The sequence below is a fragment of the Ziziphus jujuba genome, chromosome 1 (assembly GCF_031755915.1).
Source record: "Ziziphus jujuba cultivar Dongzao chromosome 1, ASM3175591v1".
Lineage (NCBI taxonomy): Eukaryota > Viridiplantae > Streptophyta > Magnoliopsida > Rosales > Rhamnaceae > Ziziphus > Ziziphus jujuba.
In genome coordinates this window covers 33768587-33791963 of record NC_083379.1, presented here as the reverse complement: position 1 = coordinate 33791963, position 23377 = coordinate 33768587, and the positions used below count along the sequence as shown (strand labels likewise).

General features: G+C 32.8%; 3 protein-coding genes across 3 annotated transcripts; all 3 read left to right on the top strand.

The window, feature by feature from the left end:
• The first annotated feature begins 4937 nt into the window (after positions 1-4937).
• Positions 4938-9365, top strand: LOC107419602 (mediator of RNA polymerase II transcription subunit 17). The gene is made up of 8 exons (XM_016028348.4): positions 4938-5149; positions 5363-5558; positions 6319-6432; positions 6889-6974; positions 7287-7671; positions 7765-8229; positions 8316-8636; positions 8941-9365. The coding sequence occupies exons 1-8, from the start codon at positions 5061-5063 to the stop codon at positions 9262-9264; spliced, it is 1980 nt and encodes a 659-aa protein (XP_015883834.3). The 5' UTR covers positions 4938-5060; the 3' UTR covers positions 9265-9365.
• Positions 9366-10566: 1201 nt separating this feature from the next.
• LOC107419608 (uncharacterized) lies at positions 10567-13923 on the top strand. Its single transcript, XM_016028357.4, has 4 exons — positions 10567-11614; positions 13001-13165; positions 13259-13310; positions 13409-13923. The coding sequence occupies exons 1-4, from the start codon at positions 11358-11360 to the stop codon at positions 13496-13498; spliced, it is 564 nt and encodes a 187-aa protein (XP_015883843.2). The 5' UTR covers positions 10567-11357; the 3' UTR covers positions 13499-13923.
• Positions 13924-17727: 3804 nt separating this feature from the next.
• On the top strand, positions 17728-21426 carry LOC107419605 (F-box/kelch-repeat protein At1g55270). Its single transcript, XM_048464659.2, has 2 exons — positions 17728-18756; positions 19874-21426. The coding sequence occupies exons 1-2, from the start codon at positions 18730-18732 to the stop codon at positions 21131-21133; spliced, it is 1287 nt and encodes a 428-aa protein (XP_048320616.1). The 5' UTR covers positions 17728-18729; the 3' UTR covers positions 21134-21426.
• The last annotated feature ends 1951 nt before the right edge of the window (positions 21427-23377 follow it).

Below are 23377 nucleotides of genomic sequence, written 5' to 3'. Positions count from 1 at the left end.
TATAAATTCTTTGATGCTTTATGGAAACACATTAAATGTGTTTAAATGTGCTAATTTGTACCATGATTTATTTTATCGCTATAAACTTTGTTGGAAGAACATTTATGTATGAAACCATGACAAAATATTATGTTAAATTTATTATTGTTTCATTTTATTATCATACTTTGTTGTAAATGATGGTAAGAAGTTTTACCATTTATTTTTTATAGCATACTTTTAAATGTGGGGGTAATTATTATTGCCTAATTTGCATTTAGATTTTATGTTGATATACTAATTTTTAATTCATGTTTTGTAGGAGATGATATACTAATTTTTAATCCATGGTTGTGTTGGTTTTCTGCATAGCCTTAGCTAAAAATGAAATTAATTGCTAAAAGCATCATTATAATTATTAAATATTATTTTATATATTATATAAAAAAGGATTTTACTGAAAGATTCAGTTTAAACTTATTTTTAACATTGTAATTAGTTCTTACAAGATAGCACCTTTTAATGTATATATATATATTTAATCATTTAGTAAAAGTTAGTTTTCTATTTTATCTACTGTTTCAACGTATATGTTAGTTTATTAACGTTAAGAAAATTGCTTTGTAATGTTTATTTTTATTGTTAAGTTACTATTTTTATTCCTAAAAATCATCCAATTCAATAATAATTTCTTATTCTAAGCTTTATAAATTAGAGCTTTCTTTCTCATTTACAAACACACAGGAATAAAAAAATTAACTATTTTTCTTCTTCTCTCAATTACTCCATATTTCCTTTACAAAAATTGTTTTACTACTATCAAATATATTTTAGTATATATATTTTGAGCATTATAGGTGTTCTAAAGAGTTCGTGGGAGGTTCAATTGCTACCCCTTAGAACTCCTAAATGATTGTTGTATCTCTAGATAGGAACATATTAATATTGCCTGTGCAGAAGAAGACGTATTTTTTTTAAGAACAGCGCATTATACATGTCTCGATCCATCATTTACAGACTATGTTTTATTTAATTATGTTTATTTATTTGTTATTTATTTATGAATGAAGTTTATTTTAGCAGATATTTGTTCCTTTGTGTTATTTTTCTAACAGCGCCATCCTTTGAACGGAGTCATTAAGATCAACTGTGATGCTTCTATGAAGGATGGTGTCGCTAACATTGGAATGGTTGTAAGGAATTACCATGGAAGAGTTTTGAAAGTTAAAGCTCTAAAGGAGAACATTGATATCCCCGAAGCTGCAAAAGCAATAGCCATTCTCAAAGTCGTTTATCTAGCTATCAAAGACGGCCACCTCAACTTGTGTTTTGAAAGCAATGCCAAAGCTGTCATTCAAAGCCTTAATGACCCAATTAGCTTTTCCGGGCATTGGTCTACCTCAGGGATTATCAATAAGGTTTTAGGCTTTTGTCCCAACTTCCACTTTATTTGTTTTGCTTGGGTCCCAAGAAAAACTAATAAATCAGCACATTTGGTTTCACGATGGGGCTTTTCTAATGTCTTTGAAGGTGTTGTTTCTCCTTTTTTTATTTCTATAGAAAGTTTGTTGAGGTGATGAATCAGGAATGTGGTCAAGTATCCACAACCCGATTCTTGACAACATGTATATTGTTTGTTTGCCCTCCTTCTTGGTTAATACAACTCCCCCTTTAAGCAAACCAAAAAAAAAAAAAAAAAAAAAAAAAAAAAGAGTTAGAAGAGAAGAATACTGAGAGAGAGGAAAAAAGAAAATGGTGATGTGAGAGTTCTTGTGGATCTCAAAGGAGATAGTGGAGCAGAGCTGGGAGACACTTACGATGTGGTCTAGGTTGTACATGTTAGTGAGGTATAGATCTGCATGTTTGCACGAAAAAAATCAAACATTCCATTTCTCACTTCCTCTATACTCGACAAGATTCAGAACGAGACAAGATTACAAAGATGTATTGTGATCAGTCTGAGAAAAGATCGGAGAAGAGAGATAGAGTTGTGAAATTGTAGGCGATAGATCGAAAGTCATGCAATTGAGATCTAAGTGAAAAGGATGAAAGAAATACCAAGAACCACTTGATAGACATATATATTCGGTCGATTTCGGTGACCGATGGTTTTCGAACCACGAAAACTGTCACCAACCAAATCTCCTTCATCGGTACCGGTTAGTCAATCGATCGGACGTCGATCACCGAGAAGTGTCAGCCGGGTGAGTCGATTCGGGCTGTTTTCATGGTTGTGTTGGTTTTCTAAATAGCCTTAGCTAAAAGTGAAATTAATTGCTAAAAGCGTCATTATAATAAGTATGTAAACAAAAAAGTAAAATATTATAAAAGTTTTTAAGTTTGTTTTTTATTTTTATTTTTTTGGTAAGAGTTTCTAACTTTGTTTTGCATCTTTGTCCTTATTACATCTGATTTTTTCACTTTTTATATAAAATATGATATATTTTTGGGGATACGATAATGTCCTGTATAGATGCAGTGTAATAAGTTGTAAGGGTTGGTTTAAAAGTGCTGCTTTCATTAACAATTTTTTTTTTTTTTTGGTAGGATTTATTTTTTATAGAATTTTTATTAACAAGTACATAAAATAAATGGTGAATATTTAGTTACAAACACTTTCATTCCGGTGCACTTTATGCTTCGCTTGAAAGCAATTGTATTATTTACATTTTTTCAGTATTAAAAGAGCACTTTATATATATGTTTGTTTTTGCCAAGCATAGGCAAATGCTTTCTTTTTATGTTTTTGTTTTATTTTTTTCTTCTGGTAGCATTTATCTAACTTCAAAAGTATTACCAAGCACACCCTAAAAAATTTATACCAAAAACTTTATAGTCATTAAATTTGTTTGAAGCTGCATTACTAAAAGCCTAGAAAAAAATAGTTATTACCAAAAAAAAAATATAGAAAAAATAGTCATCAAATTGGTAAAGATTTTTATTCCAAAAAAAAAAAAAAAAAGGGGGGCAAAGGTTTTTATTATACGCTCGCTTCCCACCTAGCTAATTGATTAAGTCCCCAAAGGGGATCCACTATATTCTTTTACCTCTTATTGATTTCTTTCAAAATAATTTGTATATATTATTATATTTCTAATTAAACTCTTTTTTTTTTTTTCCTTTTAGATAATTTGAAAAGGGAATTTCATTATTAGACTTTAAAATTAAAATCTAAAAGTTATTATTGGTGATCATTTCCAACATCTAGGAGAAAGAATCAAAGATATTACATTTTTTAATAATAATAATTCAATTTTACATGTGAAACCCACATATCAAATATTAAACTAATTATGTACCCAAAAGAAATGCTAATAACTAAATTGATTTGAGTTCAGTACCCCAAGGAAATAATTGATATTTATTTTCTGTTTGTTTCTTGCAAGTTCTCTTTCCTCCTTCTTCTTCTTTTTTCCTCCCTCTAGAGAGTCACCATCAGATATCAATCATAAAACATAATATATATATATATATATATATAGTTTTACGGTACAGACTGTCCGCATACGAACCATATAAAAAATCAATGGTATTTTTAAAAAAAAATTGACTTTTGATATGGTCCATACCGTAAAATTTTTCTATATATATATATATTTTTTATCATTACAGCAAATACTAATAGAAAAGGAAGGGGTGTGTCCAAGACAAAACATAAAATATAACTATTTATTAATTAGGCATAGGTAATTAATATTTTTTTTCTTGTTCAACTAAAAGTTTGAAATTTCAGACTTTAATTAATTATAATTTTAATTTAAATAAAAATAGGAAAGTGAAAATTTTAAACTAAAATAATGAAAAATTTAATAAATAAATTAAAATATCTATTAAAGGTGCGAAATTTACCAACATGAATCTTTAAATATTTACCATTTTCAATAAAAATTATGTAGATCATTAGATTGGATATGCATGTAAACATTTAGAGGGAAAAAAAAAAAAAAAGAAGACAAAATTAGATAAACTGAAAAAAAAAAATTACGATTTAAGAGGGAGAACAGTTTCATTGTAGAAGATAAAAATGTAAATTCGTTCAAAATATATAGCGTAAGTTTTTATTTTAAAAAAAAAAAATTGAGGGAAAACATGCTGGCCTACGTCCTCTGGTGGAACTAAAGCTTTTCTTTTGCTGACATGCAACTATGTAAGTATATGCATGTTTTACACAATTTTGATATGTAGAAATATAGTTTTGATTTTATATTAGAAATCTATTAAGTTAAAAACTTTTTTTTTTTGGGGGGATAATTTAAGAATTATTACTTGTTTAACTAGATTTTTAGCATACATTCCTACCATATGTTATTTGTTTATTTGTTTTGAAAAACGACATTCCAATCATGTATTGAGAATATGTTTTCAACAAATTATTGTTACTTTGGGCTGCATTAAATAATTACAACGTTCAGAACATACATAATATGGAGTAGAAAAATTTTAAAATAAAAATAAACTTAATGTTAAAAACTAATAAGGTTGAATTATTTCATTACGGTCTACTCATGGTCACCGGGATTCTATCTGCATAAACATGAAAGAGATTATCAAATATTCAAAGTCGTAAAATTTGCAGTCTTCTGCTATGTACAATGACAATTAATCTAACACATTCAAATTTTTTTCTTCATCTATACCGCACAGATCTAGCTGCTTAAAAGGTACAACACAATGAATAATGAACAGAATTGTGATTGCAACCTAGCTACTTAATCAAAATAATGATCCCTATTAATATGTAATTGATTTAACTTATTTTCCTCAAGATTATTATTATTATTATTATTATTATTATTATTATTATTATTGGTGGAAAACATCTATAATATGAACCATCAATAAACTGGCTGAATATTCCCACCAAATTTTTGGGCTTTCTGGCCCAAGAGAATAGGACCGTTTTTATTGCTAACCCAAAAAATAAAAAAAGCCACGTCAATCCCAAAAATGTTAAGGACAATCTTGTCTTTTCATTCGACACTCTGAAAATACTGGTTTTCCAAAACCTTCCTACGGCTGCACCTGGGGTTGTAACGTATACCTTCCCTCAAAACTTTCCCGGAAAATTTCGAGGAGAGAAAATGGACGAGAAAGTGCAAATCTCTCTCGACAAGCTACCCGTCAAGAGGTTGGAGTCTATTGAAGAAAACGGCGCTGAACGCTTCCCTTCGTACGGTTCTTCTCTTTTCCCTCTTCTTTACTCCATTCAATTTAGAATATGTGCACAGATTTCTTTCCTTTTTTTTTTTCTTTTTTTTTTCTTTTCTTTTCTACCAAACAGAAAGAATTAATACAGATTTGTTACTTAGTAATTTTCAAATCTGTAATTTTTTATTTTTTTATTTTTTTATTTTTTTATTTTTTTTGGGTTTTTCATATACAGTGATGTGGGATATGACGAGAAGCGGCTTTCGCTGATTCGGCGAATTGACTTCGCTTGGGCAGTCGAGAAGGACGACAAGAAAAAGCAGAAGAAGAGCTCGAAGGAGACTTCAACGCCATGGCAGTGGCAGGGCATGGTGGAGAACTTGCAGTTGGCTCACCAGGAACTTTCTGTCATTATAGATCTCATAAATACTGTGAGTCTCTCGCATTATGCATAGAAATGAATTGGTTTTATGATGTATGAGCTAACATATGTATATTTCATATGCGTTTCTATTGAGTGAAGTCTCTGTATGCTGAGCCTGAGCTTCAGAGTTGGAATTTAAACAACCTAGATATTTAGCAACATTGACCATCTGAATGTAGAAAGTGGCTTGGAACACACTTTTGTATTGACGTACTCCAGTGAAAACCTAATCTTAAGCCAGAACGTTATGAAAATAATATTGGGTTATTATTAAGTAAAATAGAAAGCAAAGTCTGTTGGTGCTTAATTGAGATTGAGATCAGCTTGCGTGATAGAATGCTATATAAACTGTTTTGACACGGAAATTGCTGAAAGGATGTTGACTTAGCAAAGAGATTTACTGCTGCAGACCTGCATCACAGAAGACAATAAACTCAATTTAATTGAGCCTATTAAAACCATTTGGCCCTGTGGTTCCCCAAGACCCATATTATTTTACTATTATGTGGGAAAGGACTCCACTTGAGCTACGTCAGTTCAGTTTTTTTGTCAGAAAGCATATAGAAGAAAATGTTATAAAGTTAAAAGTTGAAGATATTCCTTCATTATTTGACTATTTTATGATTAGGTTTTACATAATCAATTTGCCCATCAAGGTGCATTTTCTTTAAGGAGTGATCTTATAGAAGGAAATAGTGCTTTTTATACCTGTGAAAGCTAAATGCAGTTGCATTTGCTCTATGATATCATTTTGAATTTGTGTGTAGGTGGAAGAAAATGATGGTGTAACAGTTGCTAGCATGACTAGGCCAAAGCCATTACCTAATGAAGTTCTGTCTGACCTTGCTGTATCTGCAGCAACCAAGTTACAATGCTTCCGGGTACTATTTCCTTTCTCATTTTCTTTTTAATTTTTCACATTGTCCTTTGGATCCATATGGAAATGACACGTGAAATATAAATTTTGAAAGTAATAATGTGTGCATATGCTATTTATTCAATCGCAAATAGCTTCCACTAATATCCTGTGCTATTATAGGCACAAGATCTCAATATTGATTACTTTCTTCCTTCCAAATTTAATATATTGAATAGCCACTGCAACTCTTCAATTTTATATTTACCCTGCTTTTCTGCAATGTTCGTCTCTTGATTTGACTTTCCGAATTTTGGCCAATTTTATAATCATGTTAATGCAATTTCAGAAGTAATGTGTATAAATATATATATCGTTTTTAAATTAATTTGCTGATACAATCTTTAAAATAATTGTTAACATCATGTTCTATTAGATCTATTGAAAATGACTTCACATGCATTCTTTGTTTCTCTTGCAGCATCTTAGTAAATATTTTAAGCAGTCTGCAAAAGCTTTGGAACAGCAGGTAGCTAGAGAAGCAAGATTCTATGGTGCTTTAATCAGGTGAATCTTCAGTAGTAATGTTTGATGTTGAATACATTTTGTTGCTGGAAAGCCAGGTATTATGTTTGGTTCAAATAGCTCGCTTTTAATGTTTCCTCCATATTTATGTCACTTTAAGGTCATTTATTCCCCCTGTTTCATCATGTCCATCCAAAAAATAGTTTCATTTTATTAAGTCCTGGAATTGAGAAATTGAATTTTTCTTGGCATACTCATCTGTAAATGATTCAAGCAAACTCTTTAGAGTATTTACAACCACACAGTTAATTCTTCTATGAATATGATCTCTCTCATTTCTTGACAAGCTGATAGATTGCAGCAGAACTGGAAAGTTAAACGGCAGCGTGTTGCAGTTTCATCTTCTGGAAATGAAGGCTTCACCATTGACCTTTTTGACAATACATTACATGATCCAGCATCTGTGTTTCGCCCATCTTCATTGTCAATGGTTCGTGTTGACCATGACCCAGCTGGCATGCTGGCCATAAATTTACCTCCAAGTTCCTGTCGTTCTCTTCAGTTTGGTTTTGTTGGTGCTCATCCATGTGATGGTATTGAATCAAGTAAAACGAAAAGTCATCACTCACAGCAGGATTACTCAAGGGAAACTGAGAAAGAACCAGTCAATGATGATGAGTGCATTAGAGAAACACATTCACTCCTTCGTGAAGTTCATCAAGCTATCTTTGATGAGCAGGTAGACCTTAAATCTGGTTCCCTCTTTATTTTCAATCTTGCAATTGTACTTCTGTATTCTGTTGTTTTACTTCTTTGGTTTATTTGCTTCCAGGTATTTGATTTGGTGAATCGTGAAGCATTTAACCAATCTTTAGGAGCCAATGTGACAGGAATAAGAGAGAATTATTTGCAATTAAGTATAGGTCAAGAATACTCGGTATTCATATCCCTTGTGCCATCTGGTCAAGGAGATCAAACAGTTAATGGTGCAGGAACCGAAGATTTAGAAAATGCAATTTTACCTTTGGACACATTGGACGGGGTGAAGTTACCAGATGAGAAACCTGATACCTTTAAGAAGTCAGGAATTCCCAATAGCATAAGTTATGAAATATATCTGCAACAGATTTTTCATGATCATGTATTTGTAAGAGCAACGGATAAACCTGTTTCAAGTAGTACTCCTCATTTATCTGGTCAATCAGCAAAGGAACATTCAGGTCTTCTAGGTCATTTCTGTATGTCTTTGGCTCATAGAATCTTTTCTAACAAAGTTCTCATGGAGCTGGAAAATGTGGTATGTCCTAATTCATTGTTATACATTAATTTCTGCCTTTTTAATACATGGGTTACATTTTCCTCAATTGCATGTTACATCTGTAGGTTTCTGGGGTTCAATATCTTCAGTTGATATCTCATCCTACTTGGCATTCTCGCACATCATCATGGACACTCGTCATGAACATTCCAGAATCTATTCTACATGCAGGCTGCCAAAACCTAACATCAGAATTGAATCACACAAAGAATGTTACTAAGACTCTCTTTCGGACTAAGGTGGTTGTAATCAATGATTGCATACATATAGAAGGGAAAGGTGCTCCAAATGTTATTGGTCCCTTCAAAGGGAATACTCAGGAAAAGAGTTCAATGAACAGATATGAATGTGACTTGGCAGATCTTCCTCTGATAATTTTACAGCAGGTATACCATATAATTTTAATTGTGGTTTCAGTGCATTGATGAATCCAAGTGGTCTTACTTGTGATGGTAAAGTAGCATATTAATTTTGATCCTACTAGCATGGCAAGAGTATTAAGGGTTGTCACTTGCCCTTTGAGTTTTTAGATTTAATTCATTAGTTGAGGTGTCACCTGTCACCTTTTCTACTTGCCACAATAGCACGTTGCCACCTTATGTTGGGAAGCATGACTCGTTAACATGTTGTATGATATCTTTACACATGCCTTTTAACGTTTAATTGGATGATCTTGTTCATGTGCACTAGGTTGCAAGCCAGATTATTCGTTGGCTGCATGAGGAAGCTCTTATGGTTGGAATAAAGGTTAACCGAGACTTTCTATGTTTATCATTTGAGCTGGATCAAGGTGAAACAGTCAGCTTGTTGGCACATGTAGACCCAGAAGATGCTCAAGGATGCATATCATGGTGGTTGGTTATGGAGGATGGTCTCGCAGAGGAACGGAAACTTCATATGGACATCTCTGATGGTTCTTCTGAATATAGGAAGTTCTTAGGTTACTTATCATTGGATGTGTTATATTCAACATTGATGGACTTGGTAAGTTTGTGCAGTGGACGTTGTAGCTAGCGACAATGTGCATGCTTGCTTTGCGCTAGGCTGTTAAGGCCTTTTTAAAATGGTCAAATATCAAACTGTCACGTTAAATATACGACACTTTCTTTTTCTTTTCTTTTTCCCAGTTATCTTAGAATGTAAGTTAATTTGTTTGTTTGAAAATATAAAATAACTTTTATGGTTCCTCAAGTAACATTTATATAAAAATTGTCTACTTCATAAATTTAAGATAAACAATGTGTTACTTTTATAAGAATAATTTCAGAAAACAATTAGATAAATTTTAATTACAAAAATACTTGTTAGTTTTGACAATGACACATGATACATTAAAATTATGAATAAGGTCTGAAAATGAACTTTTCAAAGGTCAAATTTTTCTTTCTAAATTCTCGGCAAGCAGCTTTATCTAACTGGTAAAATATTACTTTATAACTCATTTTTATTAGCATTTGCTAATAATAATAATAAATAATAAAACAATGTAGATTAAATATGGTTTGTTGGATTTAAGGAGTCAAGGCACTCTAATTGTTATTTACGAAATATAGTTAATTTTTTTTTTTTTTGTTTGTTTGCAATAAGATATAGTTATTGTTATATTAAGATTGATGTATCCATCATTATCTAATTAATGAATATATAGTAATTTTCGCGTGCTTATCTATAACATTAGTTTTGATTGCATTCCAACTTCCAACCCAAAATCAGCCTTACCTAATAAGCAACAACATTTCCCCTTTTATTATTCGCCCAAAAAAAAACAAAAGGAATTTCCCATTTTGTTTTATTATTTGGTAAAAATGGGTTGGATGGTACTTGCTGCTTATCCACATGAATCATGATAGGAGTGGTGAGGAAGAAAAGCCAACTACTGCCCATTTCAAAAAATAAAATTAAAAATTAAAAAAGCAAAATGCGTGCTTTGCTTACTAAGCCAAATAAAACTTCTTTCTTCCTTTTAAAAGTCAATCTGAATTATCAAAAAGAAAATAATAATAAAAGAATTTTTTTTTAAAAAAAAGTCAATTTACACGTTAGGCGAACCATGACTTTTTTCCACCTCCTGTGGCCAATCATTGGTCGACATGTCACAATCTGAAGGATTTTCAGCCACTAATTACATCACAACCTTAAAAATAAAGATAAAATAAATAAATAAATATTTGAAATTTGAAAATATGACTTAGATTACTGGCCAAGTAAAGGAAAAATATATATAATATTTATTAAAGAAAGAAAATGAATAATAATAAAAAGAATGAGAAAAAAAAAAATATATATATATATATATAATAGAAGGTTCTATTCGTTACATTCTTTAAAAGATGCACGAAACGAATCAAAATCCTCCATGGTTCGCTCTGTCCGGTGTCCAAACATTCCGTTACACAGATCCCTCTCGTCTCCTACAGCACCACCCCCACACCAGAGACCTAGTCCACCAAAAAGACTCAATTACCCCTCCTGTGTTTCATCTATTACAGCTCTGCTTTCCCACCCAGAACTAACTTCTTCGCCTCCGTTACTTTTAGAGGCGGAGAAACCCAAGGATTTCGAAGTTCAAATCAGGAATGTGGGTTTCAAGGATTTGAAAAGCTTCTTTTTTTTTTTTTTTTTTTTTTTTTTTTTTTTTTTAGAAAGAAGAGAAGACAGTATTTTTGACTTCGCGTTTGGGATGATGTGGTTTGTTCTGAAATTTCATTTGGGCCTTTGATTCTCGTTTTCATTTGATTAAATTCTATGCGGGTTTCTCGAGAAAATTGGATTTTTCTGTTTGGGTTTTGTAGATGGGCAAGATTTTCTTTTTGGGTTCTTTCATATTCTTTGTCCTGATTAGCGTGTAGGTTTTTGATTGTTGGTGATGTTGTGTATATACCGTCAGTGAAGAATTGCAGTTCATTCTATTATGTCAATTTTTTTTTTGGTATTCAATTCTGTCAGTGGTATTGAATGAGTTTGGGAGGTACTGAAGATTACAAATTCATTTGGAGAATTTTGACTCTCTCATAACCAAGCTGGCAATTGAGGAAGTTTTGATCAGGTTCTGAAGTTGGAGATTCTTGGATGTTTTTACTCTGGTCATTATAATATTGTCTTTCACTATGTCGGGTGGTACACCGGTTGCCGGTGGATATATGAGACAGAGGCATAGTCAGGGCTATGCTTCAAGTGGTGATGATCTTGAGGATGATGCATGCTCGAAGCTTCGCCCTTCCTCGCCGCCAATTCCGAGAGTTTGGACCCGGGTTGAGATCTTGGAGAATGTTCTTTGGCTTGTCTCAGCAGCTTTCATTGTATATTATGGTGATAGGAACTCCAATATGATATATCTCCTGTGGCATGATGATCGAATTAGAAGGTGTGCTTCTTTCTTGGAATGATTTAAATGTGCATTTTTGGTTGTGCGTCTCTTGACCGTATGCAAGTAACTGCTTAAGAAGATTTGTTTGTCTGTCTTGGGTAGTTGGAAATGCTAGGTGCTACTTATTTTCTTCTGGCAGTATGTGATGTCCTTTGTGTTGTGTTGCCATCATTACCTTTGACAAGGGTTGAAATTTTTATTGGCTGTTATTTTTTAGTCGGGTTAGAATGCAAATCGTATAGTTTAGGAAGCTAATTAAAAATGTAAATTGAATGGCATAACAAGATGAATTTTGTGAAAGACAGGATAAAAGAATCATAGCTCCAGAAACTAAACTTGTGTAGCATCTAGCAAGATTATTGAAAGTTTATTCACCCAAAGTAATGGATCCTGGTATCATGGTTTGAAGTGCAGGTTTATTTTCTTCTGCTAGAATCTATCAAGACCAATTCCATGGACTTTATACATGGCTGAATAGTTAATAAATCTTCCAACTAAAATAACAACTGCTGGTTTATGTTTAGTTGTTCGAGTCAATTGGGACTGCTCCCATGTAGTGTACCATATACATGGTGAATAATTAACAAACTTACATTCTGTAATGGGAGAATAAGGTTGAGAGTGTTTTGAACTATTGTGTTTTTTTTTTTTTTTTTTTTTTTTTTTTGGGGTGTTCTTTGCTAACGGATTAATATGTTCTCAATTTTGAGAAGTGATAGATCAACCTAAAGCAGTATTGTAAAGTATCTATTTTATTTCTTATGGTGCATATGTTGACTGATAATCCAACTAGTTTTCTAAAGAGATTAATGATCAGTCAAATGTCTTTTTAGAGTCTTGAGCTGCTGTAGGTTCAAGACAAATATTACCCTCAAATATATTGATTTTTTGGACTGTTGTTTAAACATGAGTATCTTTTTATGATTCACAACCTGAGCTGAGTCTCAACTATTATTTCTCAGCTGTTGTAGGCCATGCAGCGTACATTGTTATGCTACTTTAAAAATTTTAACTCAGGCTTATACAGTTCAGAGTTTTTTTCTAAAAAGACTCAAGTTATTTTTGAAAAAATAATAATTAGAGAAAAAGAAGAAGCTATGATGTAGGTAACATCTCTCTTGTTAATTGAGTTCTTTTGCAATTTTGATGACACTTTCCCCCTTTCGTTTTAGGCTTTAAAAGGAGTCTTGCATGGTGTGAATATCTATTATTGTGTATGTACAATAGAATGGTAGATCCGAGCATGACCAACCTTTGGGTATATTGCATGAGGACGTCATTTGGTTTTTCTTGATGATTAATCCTTCATGTGAAAGTAGTTTAACATTTAGATCATGTGTATTACACATGTCTACACTCTTATCCCACTCATTCCTTTTGCAGAATGCCCTTATACCTTGGAATGGTCTGTGTGGCTTTGAATGTTATAATCTTTTGTTATACAAGCATGCTAGCATACAGTGCCAGGAGATTTGATGAAAAATGGGAAATAACTAGTATAACCGCTTTGCCATTTGTTACACTACTTGGGCTGATCTCCTTTTGCTTGTAAGAGAAACTATCATGTCATTTCTATTTAGTAGAGTAGTCCATATGCTTAATGCTGCTATAACCTTTTTTCTGATTTTTGTCCTTTGCCAGTTTCTCCTATGCATTGTGGCCAATTTGGAGTTACTTGACGCTTCCTCTTCTGGTACGTACATCCTGCATGCTTGTAGTTTTGGATGTTCAATATTCTGTTCTATTTGTTGCAACTTGCAACCGCCTAATAATTCATTCACTCTGCTGCAGTTCACAATGTTTATGGCATTCATGGTTATATTTCCCTACTTTGTAATTGGGACATTTAGGTCACAAAATGATGCGCTCCGTACAGATTAAGGTCCGTCCGGATTCAAGAGAAACAATACTGATGGTATACATGAAGAGCTTTGGACTCAGGCATGGATGGTTAGTTGCATCTGTTGTGGATTGCCTCTCTTTGTATGGATATGCTTCTCTGATGCCATATCTTGCCAAACTGGTGCAAATGGAAACAAAGTTGATTGCCTTTTAATCAATCAGCTTTCATTTTTACACGTCAACCTTACTTTGACACTTTCGGCTTGATGATACAACCATAGAGTTCCATATATAACCTCTACTAGACTAGTTGACGTGATTTTGTATTTCCAACTGCCAGTGCTGAGTTGAGCATTCTCGGGATAACCTTTTTGTTATATTATCTTTTAACATTTGAAGCTCTTTATTTGTTCCGTATTGTTTCATCTTTGGATTCAAATATAGGCTTTTTTTTTTTCGTCATAGATTTTTTCATGCTCTTTTCATTTTTTGGTTTTTTTTTTTGTTTCTGCACTATCACATTTTATAAGTCTTTACCACATCATCATTGTTTGGATCCAAGTTGCATGTATAGAATGACTCTAGGAAAAACTTTTACACCAGCCAAATTCCTAACCAACATCATTTAGAGTGCATGGATTTGCTTCAAAATCTCCTGGAATGAGGTATGGATCCCAGTATATAGTGTGATCGGCAGCATGTGTACTTAACAATAATGAGCATGACAGCAAGGGTGAGAAACCCAATAAACTAATCACACGACACAGCTAGCCAGCTCTGTCAGTACCTTGGACAGGTTATGCCTTGTGCTGTGAAGAATTTGTTCCGGTGGCCATAGAAAATATATCTTCCAGTGTCTTTTTGGACCTTGTCCTGTTTGAGGAGATAGGAAAATGATGAACACAAACGACATGGAAATGAATAAACAAGAGTAGCATATTAAGCATTATTGAACTCAAAATCATGTAACCTAATGAGGGTAGGCAGAGAATTAGCAAAATATATAAACAATCCCATGAACTTTGATTTGAATTATGCAATCAGAATTTTGGCTTCAAGTGCTTTTTTATCTGCCTTAGAAGGCTGGATGTATGATGGGTTATGATGCTTTTTTTGTTGGGCATAAATTGAGTTAAAATTTGGGTAGACAAGTTTCAACCAGTTAGAAGAACAGTTATTTATTATATTTTTTTTCATTGGGCTTGGAGATATTTAATGCTCTTCCACATGCACCAGCCACTCTTTACATTCTTTAGGAGTAAATCAACATTTATTTTAATCTCTTGAACTTTGCTGTGTATCAAAATCTACTGGTCAATTAGGTGGTTTGTATTATTTAGAGACCATTCACACCTAAAGTAAAAATAATAATAATAAATAAAAATTACTGTATTACTTTGAAATTCTACTTTTTTTCTAGAGACTGGAGAGGAACGAACATTAAAAGTAAATTTCTTTTTTCTTGTCTACATTTGCACAATTTCCTTGGTGTTAACTGTGAAGTAATGGTGTTATTACCCCCAAAAAAAAAACAAAAAAAAAAAAAAAAGAAGGGAACTGTGAAGTGATGGTTGAGAAAGTAAATGTGAACCCCACTGCAATGACTTTCATAGTCCCCGCAAAGACCCTCAACCATGCCTTGTCCCCCAAGTTGGGAAAGACATCTTTCAACATCCTCTCCAAAAAGGAAAAGTAGTCTGATCATTCTTAACTTAGTGCTCAGAATAATTGGTGAGTTTGCATCACTTGATGTATAAACACACTGAATTACAAAATAGCAGTCTTTTATCAAATTGATATGATAACAATATATTAAAAATTTATTTGATCAACAATTTAGATTTAACTTTAGAATACAAGTATAAAGCCCAATTTAACAAATTAAACATTTGTAATTAAAGACATTAATATAATATCATCACATTAATCTAACAAGAGATTTGTTACATACATATATATATATATATGTATGTATGTATATAGACACACACACTCTGTTTGTGAGAGTGAGACAGCAGAAAAGATATTATCTTTTGTGGAATGGGATTTTCTTGCAGAAAGTGATTGGACCAAATGAGCTGCAAAATCTGAATTGATTTTGTTTATTGTAAACCTCTTATTTGTCCAACACGCGATTGAATGAAAGCAAAAGCTGTATGACTTTTCTGTGAGAGATCCACATGGCATTTACACGACCCTGATATCTTTAAATCTGAAAATTCTGAGAATAAGTTCAATTTGAATTGGACAAACTTTCGTTGCAATACCAAACATCAATCAATTTTTAATACATCTCTATCAGGAAGAGGATGTCTCTCATTTTCTTCAATTAAGTTTCATGCAAAGAAGTAAACGTTTAGTTTTCCATTAAACTAATTTGATTGTTTTTGTTTTCCTCTGTTTCTTACTTTTTCTATGATGAAGCTATGCAGTGCATGCAGGTCAAGCAGGTAGCTAATCAAAATAAACTAGAAAGTTTTTTAAAAAATATTCCTGATAGGAAGATCAGATTGCCACTAAGATAAAAGATTATTTTAATTAATATTCTATTTTCCAATTTTCTTGAAGTTTTTCATAAAGTGGGTTTATTATATTGACTGATATGAATTGGTCTGTTTGTATGATTTGAATTGTTCTCTGGAAAGCAAATAAAAAAAGAGTAAATGGAAATATTTTGACACTTTGTCATGATCCTTCCATAGAAGTATTAGAACCAGACAAAAATGAGTAGACAAATGGTTAGGAGCTTCCAGCTGTGATGACTTTTGGGTGTGAAGATTATTTTTAGATGTGACCAGCAAAAATGGTTATTTTGATGAATAAATTGAAAAAGAAAAAAAAAACAAAAAAGAAAAAAACAAAATGGTTTAGTTTTGAAATTTTGTTACGAATTGAAGAAATTTCAACTCTGGAGAATTCAATTACTCCCTGTCTCTTACAAACTTGAATCAACATAAATGAATTAGAATATTAAGACTTTCTAGACCACTTGAAAGTTATCTTACAGAGCCATTTTATGATCAAAGTAAAAACAAGTCTTCAACACCAATCTTATATATTAAGAAGATCTATAATAATATCAAGTAGAGCCCTTAACTATTTCCTCAACCCTACAACATTAAATTTGCAGGTATTGTCTTTGCTCACCCAAAACTCAAATTTGTTTGCCCAAAAGGTTTTTTATCAGAGAGAGCTAAATGATCAAAATAGGTAGTTGAGACAGTTGTGCCTATTTACCCCAAAATAATAATAATAATAATAATTGTAGGACATCCTATAAAGTAATACTTTCTTTTTCCTCTTTTTTTTATTTTTATTTTTTGTTTTGCATGGTCACAATATAAAAATGCCCCGTTCCTATAAAACCCTTCTAGTAATAATGCTCGCTCAAACAGGACTTTCATGTGGCTATCATATTCATAAAGTCTCCTCTTCATTATAAAAAGAGGTCGTGGACTTGAATGTATTTAGCAATTTTAGGATGAGGAATAAGGATCCTTTTCCACATCCATGATACAATAGTATTGATCAAAAAAATAAAACAATGATATAATATTACCTTATTCATAAAATTTTTGAAAAAAATGCAATATCGCCTTAATTTAAAAAAGCAACAGAAAAAAATAAATTATAAAAATAAATAATTTTACTGAAATGATTTTGTATCATTGATTATATAAGAATGGAATGGAAAAAATAGAATAAAAGATTTCGACCATATGAAGGTTTAGAATTACAATTATAAACATGATCCATTTGTGAAGTCAAACCCTTATTACATATAACTTGTTAATCAATATTATCACTAGCTAAAAATTATAATCATGTATAAATTCTTTCAAAATTCATAAATAGCTCCCATGTAATCCATTCCTTTAATATTTGAAAAAAAAAAATAAATAAAATTTTAAATATAAAATTAAAAAAAATTATAAATCAAATAGTTGGTTATCATACTCCAATCAAACTGCTCTCATCTTATATAATCACATGGCCATTGTGATCATAAGCTGAGATGGATAGAATTGAAAAGGATCCATTTTTTTTTTTTTGTTTTTAATTTGTACAATGACAAAAATATCCTTTGTGGAGTAGGAATAAAAATGATGTAGTGGGACTTACCAATACTAGAAAATCTTATATAATTTTAATAGCATTTGGTGGGGTTGTGAAGTTGTGGGATCCATTATATTTTGTTTTTGAATCTTTGTCTACGCTTTTTAATGGAGTAAAATAATTTTAAAAAATTGAAAAGAAAAAAAAAAATGCATATAAGTTTTGACCCTCATAAATCTCCACTCTCTCTGTCTGTCTTTCTCTTTCTCTCTCTTCCTAAGTCTCAAACAAACAGCTATCTTCCAATCCATTTTTATGATGTGTTTCTTCATTTTTCCTCCCCCATAAGACAACCACCAAAGTGTCATCATTCAAAACCTTTTCTTTCTCTCCTCCTTTAATGGTTTAGGTTTGCTTTTCTCTCTTTCTCTCTCTCTCTCTCTCTCTGTGTCTCTCTCTTCTTGAACACATTCTTGTGCTTGGTAGGTTGTGCCGTTGAGGCCATGGGCCCTCAACTCCACTGATGATTAATAGTGAGAGGGTTTTCCAATCTTCTCTTTCAGTGCTCTCCTTTGCGCCCCCCCCCCCCCCCCCATTTCTCTTGCTGTCTCGCATTTGAGCCTTTTGCAGTTGTATTTCTCTCTTTCTCTCTCTCTCTCTCTCTCTCTCTCTCTCTCTCTCTTTTTGAGAAGATAAGATTTGGGGTTTCTGATAATTCGCTATGGAAGCCATGGCGTTTGATTTGCTGAGGCATTTCATTATGGGTTTTTGATTCTGGAAGTGGGTTTTGAAGATTGTGAGGTAAACAATTTTGGGCTTGTGTTGTTTTTGACTTTGCTTTTCGTGTGGTTCGTGGATTTTTGCATGTGCAATGTATTCAGCTCGGGATTCTTAAGGTTGATTTTGGTGAATTATGGTTTTCTTCATACGGATTTTGACTGCGGCCCCGGATTTAGGAACAATTAGAGGTCACATCTGTGCAGTATCATTCAGAGAATCTTTGTAGAGGTCTTAGAAATTGCGTTAAACATTATGATGCTGAATTCTGGATGTTTATTGGTGACGTAGAAGTTGGTTTATGATGAGTGAAGCATTTGTGAGCTCTGCCTGTTATATGTAAGGACATTATGATTGAGAGATAAATTAATTGATTTTTTGAAGTGGGAATTTGTGGTAAATTCGGTGGATTTGGCAAGGCTTTGAAAGAAGAGAAAATGGACAGAGTGATACAACCACCGCTGGTAAATTCGCTGTCAACCTTCTATTTTTTATCTATGTTTTTAGTCTTATTGCTGGGCTGGGCTTTCCTTTTATGGTTCTTACTGTTGTCAAATTTGTTTTGATTTTATTTCTATATGTGCATATTTGTTCTGATTGTCCAAATTCATTTCGAAATTGTTCTCTGAGAACTCATAGTGAGATACCGATCAGAGCTAGTTGAACCAGATGTTTAATCTAAAACTAATAAGCATTCTTCTGAATTCCTTCTTTTCTTTTTTTTTTTTTTTGGTCATCGCATTGTTGTGAATTCTGATTCAGAGACTTGCTGCAACACCCCTCTGTATATAGTTTATTCCTCGTTCAAGCATCAGTAGTAAAATTATCCATGAAATAAGTTGATTGATGATGAACGAAGATCGTCTATGCCAGCTTCCTTTCTTGACTCCAGAGAAAATCTTTTTAATATACTACAGCCTGAAACGTATATGTTTCATGTGATTAAAACTGAGGATTTGAGAAAGAAAAGACATAATGGATTGATTCCAATCTCCACCTGTAGTCTGAATTCTACTGTCATGATAACATGCTGCATAACTACGTATGCCTGGGCAAAATATTCTTCCTTAGTGTTAAATTAAGCACAGAGTTTCCAGATGATGGATGGATTGTTTGGCACCATCTTTGTAGTAGAGATACTAATTTTGAGATTTGCTGCTTTGCCAAATTCAAAGTTTGCTCTTTATTTTATTTTTCACTTTATCTCCATATTCAATTTCATCTCTTTGTTGATAATAATTATATTATGCTCCTGTGTGATTACATGGCTCTAGATGGTTTTTAGTCTTTCATAAGATTATTTAGATGCTTAAATTTGGATCAGAAAATGAGGTTACTGTTATGGACAAACAAAGCTGTAGTATGAATTACTCGTGTGTGTATATGTGTGTGTGTGGAAGAGATCATGCATGTAATTTCCTTTAACTAAGAACAACATGTATGACTGGCTATCTGGTGGTATGTTACCGACAACTTATCCCTTGACCTAATTGTGGTCGGATAACTTAGAAATGTGACTTGCTTCAAATATGGATAACAATAGCTAGAATGGTTTATATTAATATACATGTTCCTTTGCAGGTTGACAGTACAGCATGTTTATGTAGAGTAGATGCTGGCCTGAAAACTGTTGCTGGAGCAAAAAGATATGTTCCTGGGACAAAACTCTGTCTTCAACCTGACATTAAACCGTCCATTCATCCAGCTAGGAATAAGCCACCACGTGGCGATAGGAGCCGTAACCAGTCCCCTCTGCTTCCTGGACTTCCTGATGACCTTGCTATTGCTTGCCTGATCCGGGTCCCAAGGGCTGAGCACCGTAAACTCCGGCTAGTTTGTAAAAGATGGTATCGTCTTTTGACTGGTAACTTCTTTTACTCCTTAAGAAGGAGTCTTGGCATTGCAGAAGAATGGATATACATCATTAAGAGAGACCGTGATGGAAAAATCTCATGGCATGCCTTTGACCCAGTATACCAGCTCTGGCAGCCCCTTCCCCCCATTCCCAAGGAATATTCGGAAGCTCTTGGGTTTGGTTGTGCTGTTCTCAGTGGCTGCCACCTCTATTTGTTTGGTGGCAAAGATCCCCTGAAAGGATCAATGAGACGAGCTATCTTTTATAGTGCCAGGACCAATAAGTGGCACCGTGCCCCAGATATGCTTCGGCGGCGGCATTTTTTTGGCTCATGTGTCATAAATAACTGCCTTTATGTTGCTGGTGGAGAAAATGAAGGAGTGCACCGGTCCTTGAGATCAGCAGAAGTCTATGATCCCAACAAGAACCGATGGTCATTTATTTCGGATATGAGCACTGCAATGGTGCCCTTCATCGGGGTTGTTTATGAGGGTAAATGGTATTTGAAGGGCCTAGGGTCTCACCGCCAGGTGTTGAGTGAGGTTTACCAACCAGAAAATGATAGCTGGTATCCTGTTTATGATGGAATGGTTACAGGCTGGAGGAATCCAAGTGCTTCTTTGAATGGCCACCTCTATGCTTTAGACTGCAAGGATGGTTGCAAACTCAGGGTTTACGATGAAGCTACAGATTCTTGGAGCAAGCACATCGACAGTAAGATTCATTTGGGGAATTCTCGGGCCTTGGAGGCGGCTGCTCTAGTTCCACTTAATGGAAAACTGTGCATCATACGGAATAACATGAGCATCTCCCTTGTTGATGTTTCAAAATCCAGTGATGACAGGGGAGCTACTGCTGAACATCTATGGGAAACTATTGCTGGGAAAGGACAGTTCAAAACTATGGTCACAAATCTATGGTCAAGCCTTGCTGGCAGGAACCGTCTGAAGAGTCACATAGTTCACTGTCAAGTTCTTCAGGCTTAGACTTTAAACTACAATCTGAATTATAGGTGGGCATTTTGGGTTTTTTCTTTTTTCTTTTTTCTTTTTTTTAATGTTTTTGAAATACCATGATTGGAGGGGTTAGAATGACATTGTACAGAAGCCAAAAGCTTTGCCAAGATGATGATGGCAAGGAACGCACAACTCCATTGTTGTTGGTTCACGTGGACCATGAAATGTAGACAATAGATGAGGAAGATGCTTGTTTTGCTGGACTTGTTTTGTCACAAATATTTCATATAATACACAAATGTTAGTTTTTAAAATTTTAGAAATTATGTGTATTTTCATTCAGAACTACGTGCACATAGCAGTTCTGTTAAGAGGGGATAGACCAGAGGCCAAGATTCCTGAAGATGTAGCTGTCAAAACTGGAAAATTGAAAGCTTCATTTTTCATTAGGTAGTTGCCATTGCCACAAGGGTCACTTAGCTCTTCTACGCCAAATCTAAAGCTTTGTTTTTTTCTTCTTCGAGCTAGTCTTCAACATTAATTGGGTTTCTTGAGCGGGAAAAACGCAATCAATCTTGAAAACCAGGGGAATTTCTGTTAAATCAATTCTTATTTGTCCACTATGTTTGCAATTGAATAATTTAAATGTTCATACCCAAGTAAAATAACTTGTAGTCGTACATGGGAATTAAGTTGTTAAGAGCATGTTAAGGGAGATATAGCATGTGAATAGAATGTACATGGGTGAAATGGGGATTTTCAAAATATGCATGACAGTACAAACAAGATTCCTTCAGCTTGGATATTTCCAATTACTTACCCTCAGAACCTAAGTTTTTTAAGTTGATTTTTGATGTTCACTATTTTCAGATGGGATAGTGGCATTCTGCCAAAGATTATGAATATGATGGTCAAGTCGGAGTAATAAGTTCTAAGACAGGTGCTAAAAATATGACTATTGTTATGAAAGATAGTAAAAAAGCCTGGATTGTTATAGCTACAGCTTGCTAATAAATCACCTATTATTTCTACTATAAACAGCCCTCTAATTATTTTTCATTAACTTTTTTCATAGCTGCATAAAGCTATTTAATAATTAATGAGTAAAAGGTAGGAATAATTATATCTTTTACTATACCCTGGATTATATGGTATTATAATTTTTTTTATGAAAAAAATTAATTTTAAAATATATGGACAAATTTTATTTTTTTATTATTATCTATAATTTTTTGAGAAAAAAATTATATTATTTAAAATTGATTAATAAATCTTGTATTATAGTTTTTTTTTTTTTAAATTCAGTTTAAAAAAAAATTCCATCAGTTATAAACTTTCCAACCTACAATGGCAGACAAAATTAAAAATAACAAGAAAAAGACAATGCAGGGTTTTATAATAATAATAATAATAATAATAATGATAATAATGCATAAGTTATAACAACACAATGTAGTTCAAGTCAAATTCAACCCTCGTTTGGGTCAGAATAATGTTTCTTAAAAAAATAAAAAAAAATTAAAAAAAAATAAAAAGAAGGAAAAGCATAAGGTATAACAAGACAATGAAGTTTAAGTTAAATTCAACCATCGTTTGGGTCAAAATAATGTTGGCATAAGATGCACAAACAGGTGGGATCCACAAAATTTTATGTGCACATGTGCTTTCCTACCAAAACATGAAATTTCACTAATTAATTCAATGCAGAAGCTTTGTCCAAACTTGATCCTTCAATTTGAAGTGACAAAAATGACATGTAAGGCCTCATGCACGACAGGACATGCATCTTTTTCTGATGAAATTTTGGTGCATTTTCAAGTGTATGCAAGTGTATGAATCCGCCTAGCCCCGCATTCAAGTGCATTGTCAACTTATCTGTTGTGATTGAAATGTGTTTGTTGAATTTTTGTCTCGAAAATATTTTTTTATTATTTTGTAATATTTTTTCAATTCTTTATTAAATATTTTAAAACTATAACTAGATTTGATTGATTTATCAATTAAATCAACCTCAGTTAAATTTTATCACAAATATTCTATATAATACGTAGATGTTTAGTTGTTAAATTATAGGATATTTTATATATTTTTTGTTCCTTGTAAATTGTTGCAACTACCTGTCAATCATAAAAATTGAGCATAACTGGATCTACATCCTATATGATTTAATTAAATAGCATTAAAAAGGTTTATTTACCTATGTTAGATTTTTAGCATTAAAAAATTCAAAAAAAAAAAATGCCATCCGTTAATAATTACCACATGAACACTAAT